Source organism: Daphnia carinata, chromosome 7, assembly GCF_022539665.2.
Source record: "Daphnia carinata strain CSIRO-1 chromosome 7, CSIRO_AGI_Dcar_HiC_V3, whole genome shotgun sequence".
Lineage (NCBI taxonomy): Eukaryota > Metazoa > Arthropoda > Branchiopoda > Diplostraca > Daphniidae > Daphnia > Daphnia carinata.
Genome location: NC_081337.1, coordinates 3564595 through 3577049, shown reverse-complemented (window position 1 = coordinate 3577049; position 12455 = coordinate 3564595). Strand labels below are relative to the sequence as shown.

Sequence of the window (12455 nt, the reverse complement as noted above, 5' to 3'; positions counted from 1 at the left end):
TATATGTTGTTCGATTGGCATGTCTAGGATTCTGCAATTTGCTACTTGCCGGAAGAGATGAGATAATTAGATTGGCTGTAGACTTGTGGAACGATCAGTTTGCGGCCGGTGTTTCTCCGCTGGTCCGGCCATTTCGGATCGATCAAGTGAAATATGCTGTCAATGTTAGCACAGGATTTGATCGCTAATTTAGAGGCCTCTTCAAAAGTGATCGAGTTCAAAGGTTCGGTTCTGCTTGCATTGAAATTGAAGGAGGTGATGCTAGGATTGGCTTGGCTGCTGCCAAATCGGGTCCACAAGCCAAGACAGAAAAAGATTGCATTGATCATGATTTTTCTCATAGATTTAGAAGGAAGCACCATCTTCAAACAATCATTTCGTTTCACCCAGCTCACGATATAAATTGATCTACAAAAAAAAAAATCAAATAAAAATTACAGATTAAAATTTGAATCGGGCCCTTAGAAATTACTTTATCTTAGGCTATAACTTGTAGTATTTTAAACAGACACGAATGAACAAACACGGATCTTCCTCCAGGCATTTCTTTCCTCGTTTTTTTTTTGTTGTTGCCCATTCTCACTTTCTTTTTCTACGACAATAGCTGCGGGATTTGGTGGGTCTTCTTCTTCGAGAGGGACGCTTTTTATTGTTGTGTGGGAACACACACATACAGTGTAACAGAAACAAAGGAATTAAAAAAAAGAAAATGGCGCAACTAGTACCAGATGGCAATTGAAAAAATGCTAGCGAATTTGATCTTACACGTGCATCATCCATCGCATTGCTGCTCTTGTGATAAAGTCAACGATCTACATATTGTTATCCGAAAGTCTACCAGCGTATCTTTTACACGTGGAGCATAGCGCTTTTCGTACTACGGTCGCCAGATTGTTTCCTCCAAGAGCAATCAAAAGGGGAAACGCCCCGTAAAATTTAAAATTGGCATTTACTTTTAAATTTAGAAATAATCCTAAAACAATTGGAGACCAAAACGCTTAAAAATTGCGAGGACGATCAGAAATAACAAAACATTTTTCGAGGAATCAATATCCGGCTCTTTTCACCATGAATCGAATTAAAAGGTGTTGTTAACAATATGAATTATTCCAACTAGTGCTAAACATGGGCAAATCAAATACATTTTGTTATCACAATTGAATCACATAATGGTGTACTCTGTAATTACCGTTATTTAAGAAGGTGTGGTTGATTCCTTAATTTTCTCAGCGCTCAACTTGCGACTAGGCTCACGTCGAATTGCAGGTGGTAGTCTGCGAAAAGAGGGCAGAAGATGGGACGATTTTATTGCAAGTCACTCGGTAGCGCTCTGGTGTGCGTTTGAAAGCCACGTAGGCCAAAAGCGCGTTATATCTAGTGCTTTGTGTTTGGACCGTTTGACTTGGGCTACGGACCCTCTTCTTCATTTTCGGTATTTATTTTTATCATTCCTCTCCCCCCCCCCCCCCCCCTTCTTCTTTCTGTTCGTCCTCCTCCTCTAGCCGAAAAGGTAAGCTAGTGGTTATAGTGTCACGCAGCAGGATTACGGTGAGAGGGGGGAACAAAGAATAAGGCGTGGATTAAATGCCGCTCTCGCACGTTCTCTAAAACCTCATCCGTTCAAACGTAGATTCCTCGGATGTCCTATGAACGCAAAGCATCGTCGGCGGCGAATGAATAAAGAAAAATGAACGTCCTCCCATCACGACGGCCCTTTCCCAATAGAGAAATATCTGCTTTCGCTTAGGTGTCGTCTCCTTTCACGTTTATAAGCTTTCAAACTGATATTAAGTGCAGAGTCAAGGCTGTAGGATAACGCAAATCGTGGGATAACAAAACAAAAAGAGGAAGACCACCACGAATTGGCAAGGCTGCTGACTATACAAATGGAACGAAATTCGACACAAACAGCGTGATGGTGACGACAACAGTTAACGCGCGCAATGGTATTGACAAAATATCCGCGAGTCTAATGTCCAGACGTTTACCCCAAAAGAAGGAATTTCCAGACGACGCAAAAGCTATAGAATAATAGAAGCGTGAGAAATAGTAAACGAACTGAATAAAAACAATTTGAAACAATCCTTTTTCCGCAAATGTGTTGTAGCTTTAGTGAAGAAGCCAATGTCGTGTACCCGATGGGAACTTTCAATTTTTAAGTGGTGCGAGTCATGTTCGATGCGACTGTCACTGTTCGGCAAAAGAATTTAGCCACGCCAAAAGGTGTTGTCAAACGTTCGCGTGCGAAATTACTGGACTTTGTCATCATTTTTGCACTGTTAAATTCCAATTTTTTTTTCACACGTGGATGTTTGTTTCACCGACGGGGGGAGGCCAAGTCCGCGATCGGCTATAAAAACCAGACATCCGTGCAATAGACAAGGCGAAGATTCGTTAAAACATAAAGAGGAAAAATAATAAAATAATTGAATATTGGCTAAAACACATCGAATGATTATCGAGAGATGTTCCTAACTCCTCGAATACCAACAGACCATAACTACGCATCAGTTACAGCCTATCACCCCTCTTAAGCAGTGTCAGCGAGTCCAATCTCCCGCACGGTGCGGAAGGCGTTGGTAATCGCGACGTGACATCAAAAAGGAAGATAAACATTACATACCTTTATGTTCGATAGAGTCCTCCTTAAGTTTCTCACTGCATTTTTCTCCGTCCGACACATCAGAGTGATGTCGTGGAAAACGCTTTAATACACCATAACACAACCGAATCTCAAACATAGAACGTAGTTGAAGTAAAACAGCAGCAGCTGGGCGGATGCGGGCGGCATCAAGCGTGAAACGAAAAGTAAATTTGAAAAAAAAAGGAAAAATAAAGCGTCATTATTTTGAGAAATGAAAAAGAAGGTTCAACAGGAAAAAAAATAATAACTGCTAAGCAAATCGACTCCAACAATCATTTTGTGCTCAATGACCCCCCATTTTTTGGATACTGCATAGTCAGGAAATCGGTTTCCATTAACAAAGCGAAATGGAAAATCAAAAATGCGAACCCAAAAATCTATGATAATCAGTATGTGCGAGCATATGAAATACGCCTCCCTTTTTCATTCGGCGGGCGTTGTTATTTACGAGACGATGTAACCGCACTCATAATTTATACGAACAGCTGGCGTGACTTTAAAGTTGAAATAGTTAATAAATCACAGCTTGTTAAACCTCTTAATCCGATATCAAATGATGTTGACTGGTATTTAGCTTTAATCGTGCTACGTCCCATCGTTAAATGAATCGCTGGGACAATAGATTGCCTCGGTCCCACGCAGGTTTGTCGGGCAAAAACCAAAATGTAGCAAACAAGTAAATAATAATAATTTTTTTTAATGCATTACTTATCCTGTCGTTGAGGCTTCCTTCCCGATTTCTGGTGTAAACTGGTTATTTCTAGTTTGTTCGTCCCACACGTAAAATTTTTTTTTTTAGCGTTCTGGTTTTTATTCTGTGAGGTAGGTTCTTTCCGCTTTCCAAGCAGTGTTTTGTCTGGGAAGGTGACACTGTCCCGCCGCGAATGCGGTTGGGGTGTCCAAGTACGAATTTTTCACCCAGCAATTGGAACTGAATGCAATGAATGAAGTTTGCGGCTGCTTTATGCTGTGTGAAAAATTCAAGCGACAAAAATTGTTTTTCTTAATCTCTGCGCAAATCCATAAAAGAAAAAATCAGTTTTAACTGGTATTTGTTTTGAATAGAAGTTTTATTTACGCAAAGATTATAGCCCGGAAGATCGTCCTCCTATTAAAATTGCCATGCTAAGGTTCACGTGATATGGTGAAGAGTTGACCTGGACAATTAGAGACAAGACACAAAAGAAATTATTCTTAGTTAAAATCACGAACAAATGGTTGAATTGAATTTTAAAGATTTTAATTGTTATGCAAAATATCTTGCTTGTAATGAAAGAATTTCGGTGTCACTTGCCAATGGAAGTTTTAACGAAAATCTTTTGTAATCGTTAAGAATCTACCAATTTCTTTACGGAATAACGTAATACGTTTAAACGTTAATCATAACTAACAGAGTTGCATGCGAGAAAATAAAGAATTCTGGAAAACTTTGTGATTTTCTCGAATGAGTTTCATACATAAAATTGACATATTTTTAATAAGAAATCATTTGCTTAACAATCAATGACTTAAATATAATTGACAAGTACCTGTCGATAAGAATACCTGAAGGGTCACTTAGACTTCCGGCTGCTTTCCGATTTCGTCTGCCTTGCAGTTGTCCTCATTGTAGGAAATTTTGGCGTGGCTTTGTGTGACGTGTCAGGTGGATGACGTTCCCAAAAAACGTTTTTATGGCGATAAAAAAATCCATGGCTCGTTTTCTGTCCTGGGTGAAAAGTTTGTCCTCCATGCCTATTGGCCGCTTTCGTCTGGAATTTAAAGCAATAAAAAAAATTTGTTTGGAAATAGACGTACATTTCAAAACGAGAGGCACGAGTAGTTGCGGTGGCAAAAGGAATAACTGCATTTTTGCCGGTCTCAGTAAGACAAAAAGAAATAGAATAGAAAAAAAAATGAAACCGAGAAATCACGCCACGTAATCTGAGTACAGCCAACTGGAACAGTTTAATCGACGATGGCGTAATCGAACGACCCAGCTAGTCATTGCCTACGTGACCAAAGTCGGAAGGTAGTTACCACCAATACACTGAGTCAAGGTTGCAGACCGCCAGTTACATAAGCAACATTTAATGTCTTCGAAAATGATTTTAACAGTAATTTTTCAAAAATAAATGAAAATTATACCTCCGCCTTCCTGATGCTACGTGCCGCCCTCGTTCCTGTGACCTTAACAAGTTTTATTCTCGGAGTCCAACCACAGGCGTAGCGTCCAATTACTTTCGACGCCTCGGTAGTTGAACATTAAAAAGAAACTTCGGCTACTGATTAACGTTTTAAACCTCCTCCTCTCCAACAGCTGTTGTTTCAGGTACAACAATTGCTGGCAGCCAACCAAAAGGAAAACACATTAAAATTGATTTAAATTGTCCTTAAACATACGTCCAAATTTGTTCGATAAAGACTCTTCTTTTCGATTGCAAAAATTTCCTCTAAGTTCTCGAGCTGAACTGGTAGGTAGCTGTTGGCTTGCCGTGCAATTTCACAATACCAATTTCTTTTGCCATGTCAAGCATACAATGAGCAAAAAGCAGCAAATTCGCGTTGCTACCGCAAGTCTTTCGAGTAGCCAGACACGATAAGACCACACCTCCGTTAATGCTCACAGACATAATCTTGAACTGTCTGGACAGTATCCGGGGTAGTTTGTGATGGTTACGAGTACTTCAGGTACAGTATTACGTGTAAAATAGCTGATTACGACATGCCCGGCCGATCAAGCATGTTTTCCGTGATTACATGTAACCACGGATGCATGTGTACTCAAAGTCTACGATTGGAATTAGGGAACGTATTGAGTGTACCCGACGAGAAAAGCAATGAAATTCACGTTTTACGACTTCGAACTGGTTTGACCGGAAATCTTTTGTTCTACAGCTTTCGTCTCACAACAGAACTGGAATAATCCAGTTTGCCTCCCTCAGTATGTTTTATCGATGTTGGTGCAAGCGCGACTAGCACAAGCAAAACGTCTCCATTTTGCTTGTTTTTGTTTTTTGTTACTGTTGTTATTGTATTAATTAACTTTATTTTAGTTACATACCTATTGGATGTCTAACATACACTTGAGGTCACTGGTAGGGGTAACAAATTGGTACCGAAAATAGAATTCTGGGCCAACGTAACGAGTGAAATTCGTGCACAATCTCCACATTGAGGCTTTGTGCAGACGAAGTCGTAATCAGTTTTCAAGCAGACTGATGGCATACTTGGCAACAGTGTTTTTAGCAATACGAGTATTTCTACCCACCGCTTTATACAATTGGCCATTGTTCATAATTTCCACTCCTACACAAACACGACCGTCTGGTAGTTTTTCGAGGCTCCTATAATCAAAAGCGATAATAGAACCATTCAATCTTTGCGTCCATTGTAATAAAAGACAACGAAAATTTTGTTTTTTATTACTTGAATTCCACTTTGCCGGGATATTTTTCGTGAAGTTTCCTGATGGGAGATTTCGGAACTGTTCGAGTGCAAGCCTCTGCACAATTTCGGTGAAAAATAAACAAATTATATAACTTGGAACAAGGTGCGAATGGGAAAAACTACTGACCAATTTCGTCACGGATAAACGGATAAAAAATTCGCCAAACCACATCCAAAGACATGTCTGAATCGAGAAAGACGGCGCCGACTAACGATTCAAAAATGTCACCCAACACTTTGGGCACTTCAGTGTCTTCGGCCATTGGATCGTCTGCTGTCCCTACCAGGGTAAACTAAATTTTTGAAAAACAAAAAATAGCTTTAATCTAAAATTAATCGTAATCGAGTCTTCAAAATTGAAGAAACCTCGTCAGGGATGGCATGGTCACACATTTCCTGCTGTTGAACGAAACCGTCGATCGACTGATGCATGTTGGGGACCATATGCTTTAAAAACCGATGGAATCCATTGCGTACGGCCAAGACGGCGAAAGTGACATTATTTACTAACGCCGATCTCATGTCGCTAAGTGCACCGGGCGTGAGTTGAAACAGACGTGTCTCGTACAGGTATTTAGTAATCAGATAGTCTACGAAATGCAGTAGGTTACGATGACATTAAATAAATAATTAAAGAGATTAAAAAAAAGAATACCAAAGACGGCATCGCCTAGAAATTCAAGACGCTGATAGCAACTGGTCATCCGATTGTTATGGTATGACGCATGGCTAAAGGCTTGAAGTAGATAAAAACGGTTGCGGAAAGTGTAGTTAATGCTGCGTTCCAGAGCATCGAAACCCGCAAGATGGTCTTCAAGATGGTTTTCAGCCTGGGGAAAGTCAGCTAACAAAGGATGTGGTGGAGAACCACCGAAGGAAAAGGAGCCTTCGCCGGGATCTGGAACATTGACCCCCATCCACCGCATGACCTTTAGGGCTCCTTTTATTCCGTGATGTGCAAGGTAAAGACCGAACAATGCTTCCACCGAATCCGCTATAGTTTTCTTCCTAATTCTCTGCCATAATTTACCGTTAGGTTTCACCAAGCTTTCCTAGGTATCGAAACCATTCTTTAATATACTTCAATTAGATTAAAATAAAATTCTAGTAAAATGTTTTACTTACCATATCGCTGTCAATGTTGTTGGGAAAATAGCAGGGAGAGAGCCAATTTTCTTTTGGTAAAAATTTAGTGGCAACCATAAACCGGGGAATGGATTTGCTTTTCCCCAATTTGAATAAATTTGCATTACACACTTGGTTGATGCGTAAAAGGGTCATTTTTCCCTCATGGAAATTGCTAGGGGATTCGCAGTAGATGCGAATGCTGGTTGCTAATTTCAAAATAGAGTCACCGATGACTTCCAAACGTTCCAAATTAAAACCGGCATTAGCTACCGATCTGAAAAAAAATTAAATATCAGTTACATAATATAAGTCAAATAATACTGGAAATTCTCTTTTGTACGTGGTAAGTGCTTGTAACAGTTCGCCAGGAGACGGACCAGTTGAAGTCTTTGTAAAGACGTCATCGAAGTGGACATCTTGTACCTTTACAGTGGGTGTAAATGGATCTTCATCATTCACATGATGATTACTGTTAGGCTTAAATTTTTCGGCCTTCATAGAATTAGTATTTCTCTCCGAAAGGAACAAATCCACGTTCCACAAGGAATGTTTCAAATCGATTTCATCTTCTATAGCGTCTGACCTGAAACAATTCAAAGCATCGGATTTAAGCCTCATTTAAGGGATCATAGTAATATGCTTTAGAAATTGTTACGGTGTCGAATGGTCTAGGCTGAAACCGTTTTGCTTTCCAAACGCAGCTTCCCTGACTAATGGGATCTTCGTGCCAAAATCATTGCCAATGTTTTTCACCACGTCATCTAACGAGTTTGTCCTGATTTCAAGAGGTTCCCAACCTGGAAAACGTAAAAGTGAACATTACAATTTCAGGGAATACATTAAAAAAAAACAGCAGTCGCACCTGAATGTAAAAACGGCAATTCATGCCCAAGGCCCGTTTCGTTCTGGATTTCTATCCTCAATTCATCAGCCAATAGTAACGAGTTAAGTCGATAAAATATCGAAGGTATCCAAACAGTTTGCCTCCACATGGACGCAGGGAAGCGGTGGACGTGGCATAATTCCGGAATAAAATGGATGATTCTTTTTAGTTTCGCGTCATTTTCCGAAGCTCCTTTGCGGTTCACGTACCTGATAAAATAATGCAATGACACGTTGTTTTTAGTGATTAGCAGACGGGTAATGATGTTGAAAGTAACTGTACTTAGGCGTCAGGAAATTCAATGATTTTAACGATTCCTTGGTGACCTCTAGAAGCGATTGCTGGAGATTCGTTATCTGGGTGCCATAGCGATCACGGTAATAGTCAAAGTAAGTAGAAAAGGCTTGCTTAGGGAAAGGTGATAATGGCGTTAGGTTGCGGCAAATGGTATTGACGTAGTAATAAGACGATTTTTCTTTCGCTTTGTCATGCTGAGGAATAACGACTGCATCGTGATAAACTTGATGAAAATTTTTATCCCCTGGTAAATGGCATTGCCAGTCAGGGGCTGAGGAGTCCAATTGGTAACGTATGAAATCCAGATCTATTTGATTGTCTGCTGAATTCATTGGAACCACCAGGTAGCTACATGTTTCGCGATTGTACTGTTCATCTTCCGTCAATTCGAGGATTCTTTCGAAGATGAACTGTTGAAATCGATGGCATAATTCAACATCAACGTCGCTCAACTGTTGGTGGTTATCAATTTCTTTAAATCCGACATTAAACTGGCCCGCAGGAGAGAACAGTCCGAACGGATTGATTGGCGGTAGCCTTTGACTCGTCAGAAATCCTAAACGTCGTTCTGCAAAGTTTGGATTGAAAACATCTTCTTGCCTAACAGCATCCGAACTATCCACCAGTTCGTACGTGATCAAGTAAAGGTAGTAAGGAGGCACAAGTTTTTGATCAAAGAGGCTAGCAATTCCTCTAGGATAGAAATCATTTTCTTGCGGATTATTTGAGTCGCAATTGACATGGATGTCATCGTCTTCCTCCGCGATGGGGATACTTTTACTCAGAGGCAACAGGTGCTGGTCATCTAATTCGCCAAGTTTGTGAAGACGGATGCAAGCCTGAAGAGCTACTTCTTGTCTGGCCAAACGTTTTGAAGGCATGACTTTGCTAATTAATTCTTCTCTCAACGGCGCATTCAGTGGCAACAATATGCGGCACTGGTAAAGAGGAAATTTGCTTGACGTCCCACGTAGATGATCAACATATTTCACGTCCAATTCCCTCCAGTTATGAAGACCAATCTCAAGCATTGTCCAATATGGAAGGAGTGCTGTCGGAGATCCTCCTGACGGCAAAGAAGCGCAATACCTAATTAAATGAATAAATGAATACATTTACATTTCAGGCGTCCGTTAGAAATGTTTTGGGGCGTACCAATTTATTAATCCAATAGAACTTAAAAGAGTAATCCGGGGTCCATTGGGCACTGGACAGTAATAAGGTATTCTGGTCTGCCAGTATTCTTCAATTTGTCGGTCGACTGGTTCATCCTCCGTCACGCTGGACAGTGTGAGGGAGGACGGGTTATGCAATGATTGCTCGATAGAGTGGAAACCAGACAACGTGTCTAAAAAATCATCCAAGTTGTTTTCCGGTACCATCATTATGTAAAATGCCTTCGGCGATCGAGCTCTGCCCTTGGATTGAACGTAATCGCAATACGTTTTAATTCCTGCATTTATTATTGATTTTCCTTAGGTTCAAACGATTGCGTTATTCTTTTAAATTTAGAAAGATATACCATCAAAGCGAACCACCAGATTACAAGCTCGAACGTCAACGCCCTCCTCAAGTACGGAGGTAGCCACCAGAAGGTTACAGCTGCCATCTCGGAATCCCCGGATGATTTGAGTTTGGCTTTGATTCAGGTGATTGGCTTCCTTCATTTTGCCTTTGGGCTTTCCTGAAGCCTGGCCCATCGTAAACAGTGGTGTTAAGTAGGAAAGCTCCGGATCGCATTTACTCGCAGCCTGTAAAGGTAAATAACGTATCAAGATTAACGAATAGTTAAAAAAAAACAAAAAAAAAAACTGATTATTAAATGGCACACTCGAAGTATGTGATACAAAACGTTGGCAGAAGACCGGCGATCGACAAATACAATGCTGCATAGCGGGATGTACCTAGTTACGATGAAAGCGTTAAAACGAGGATGTCCACATTGAAATTTTTTTTGTTGAAATGTACTAACTGGCCAGATGGTTGAGGGCCGAAGCGGCGCAAAATATCCAGCAAGCGCGTAACATGCGGGGTTGTGAAAAGACGGAGCCGGTCGAGTAGGCTAAGCGAACCGAAAGCTTGGTCGCATACGTTTCTGAAATGAATTATCACACGTGCAATAAACCACAAATAAAGTGAAGATAGCCTAAATATTACCCAATTTTCTCTAACACATTGAGCACTAACTGAAAGAATCCTTTTTGCATGACTTTAACTGATTGAAATCCTAGCCGTTTGATTTCTTTGGTAAAAATTGATACTGTGTGATTAGTACCGTATGGACCTATAAAGCAAATAGATTTTAAATAAAAGAAAAAATTTAAGTGTTCTTTAAATAATCAAGTTACCAAAAATTGTAGTCAGAACTTTGATTTCTCGTATGATATTAATCAGTTCTTCTGGACATGCTGCATTTTTGTTCAAGTCTTTATGCAACTGCACGACGCAACCGTCCAACAATTTGTGAATTTCTGATAAAAGCCAGTCTGTCTTGGATTGCTCCGCATTTGTCAATGAATATTCACAGATGATTTCTATCGGTTTTGTCGAGTATCTAACACGATGGATGAAATTCACGTCATAGTTAAACATTAATTCTAAAGAGATTTCCACAGTTACCCTTCAATCTTGTGTGGATCCGCCGTACGAATGCAAGCTTTCATGTTAGTTTTTAGCTGTCTAAAAATTTCAGAAAAGAGCCCAACCTTACAAAAACGCTAGTTACCAAAATTTAATGTTAAAATTGTATGATTACCTGATGATTTTTGACACAGTCCTTGGCTTGCATTTTTCCAAAAAAAGGGCGGCAGTCAGACCCAATATGCGCGGTGCTGGTTTTGCTCCGTTGCTCTCCCAGGTTTCATTCACTACGGTTAACGCTTGCTTCATGGGCGAGTCTTTCACAGCTCTATGGCACTCGTCAAATACCAACAGAGCGATACTGTCAATTCTAATGAAGCCATGATGTACTGCGTTGACGAAAAGCTGAGCCGTCATAACCAAAACGTTGTTTTTATCCAACTCTTTTGTCCACCTGCGGATTCATTAAGTTTTTAAACGTGACACATTATCTGCTAAAGTTTATGTTCCAAACCGATCTCCTCTCCATAGATCGACGCCCAGTTCCCCATAATATTCGCCAATTTCCAGGCACGTATGACGGCGGATATAGCTGGCTTGCTGCTTAGCTAAAATGACCGTCGGTACAAGAAAAATAATACGACGTCCGCCTTCTGTCAACGGCCTAAAAAAAAAAAGAGGTTATCTATGGGGAAATTATCATGATACGATTGAAAGATAAGCTTACTTTTTAACTTGAGGTGCCATGTCTCGTATGAGCAGTACAGCGATCATTGTCTTGCCCGAGCCCGTCGGAAGGTACACGACAGTATTTTCACGACTCGCATATTGGTACAGTTCCAGCTAAAGGAGAGAATTTTAAATGGTAAAAGAATTTACAAAAACACAAATTTATTATTTGTTTAGTATTTACTTGATAATTTCGCGGGCAAGGGTTTTCGAACGAGCCCTCCGTTTGTTGATTTGACATTGTTTAAAACGTCTGCCAGAACTTGGGTTTTCAAACCGTTTGAACGACGTTTTTTTTTAAATTTCCGATTGTTTTCTGCTCACCTTGCACGGTGGACAGGAAACATCGGACTAAGGAATTTTATTAGCCATCCCTTACGTGTTATTCCTCCTATATTATCTAGCCACTCATTATCTCACACTCATTGCTTTATTGACACAAAGAGAGGGCGAGTCATAGGCCAGCAATGCCTGTTTCCTCGTGAAGATTGTAGTCCTACTTAGAATTGATAAATTCCCATCCAGAAGATTTCAAAATACTTTGCTATGTACACCCGTACAGATTAAAGAAAAAGCCAATTTTAAGCTTTCATTGCGTTACAAAATACAATGCATCACTCGTTGCTGATATGGGCATGTTGCACTACTCGATGAGAGACGTACAAAGTACTTCGTTAGTGCTTTTAAATACACTGCGGCACACATGCACTTTGCGATAAACTATGTACTGTCCCACCGCAATCCGACGCATCATTTAGCTGCGTT

At 40.3% G+C, this 12455-nt stretch overlaps 1 protein-coding gene across 1 annotated transcript; it reads right to left on the bottom strand.

The window, feature by feature from the left end:
- Positions 1 to 3764: 3764 nt before the first annotated feature.
- Positions 3765 to 12027, bottom strand: LOC130695549 (endoribonuclease Dicer-like). Its single transcript, XM_057518691.2, has 23 exons — positions 11875 to 12027; positions 11689 to 11804; positions 11476 to 11625; positions 11137 to 11415; positions 11001 to 11060; positions 10730 to 10935; positions 10539 to 10665; positions 10354 to 10476; positions 10213 to 10285; positions 9904 to 10132; positions 9537 to 9834; positions 8367 to 9470; positions 8064 to 8293; positions 7857 to 7998; positions 7542 to 7784; positions 7199 to 7475; positions 6729 to 7125; positions 6440 to 6663; positions 6201 to 6366; positions 6053 to 6128; positions 5688 to 5970; positions 4174 to 4395; positions 3765 to 3801 (listed from the first exon to the last, which is right to left on the bottom strand). The coding sequence occupies exons 1-21, from the start codon at positions 11929 to 11931 to the stop codon at positions 5826 to 5828; spliced, it is 4722 nt and encodes a 1573-aa protein (XP_057374674.1). The 5' UTR covers positions 11932 to 12027; the 3' UTR covers positions 3765 to 3801; positions 4174 to 4395; positions 5688 to 5825.
- Positions 12028 to 12455: the final 428 nt, after the last annotated feature.

What these genes read in the sequence shown, in the direction of transcription:
- LOC130695549 (XM_057518691.2), bottom strand. Translation starts at nt 11,931, where the DNA reads ATGTCAAATCAACAAACGGAGGGCTCGTTCGAAAACCCTTGCCCGCGA. An exon ending in ACCATGCCATCCCTGACGAG is followed by an intron (nt 6,367 to 6,439) that starts GTTTCTTCAATT and finishes TCAAAAATTTAG; the next exon opens with TTTACCCTGGTAGGGACAGC. An exon ending in GTTTATCCGTGACGAAATTG is followed by an intron (nt 6,129 to 6,200) that starts GTCAGTAGTTTT and finishes GAAATTGTGCAG; the next exon opens with AGGCTTGCACTCGAACAGTT.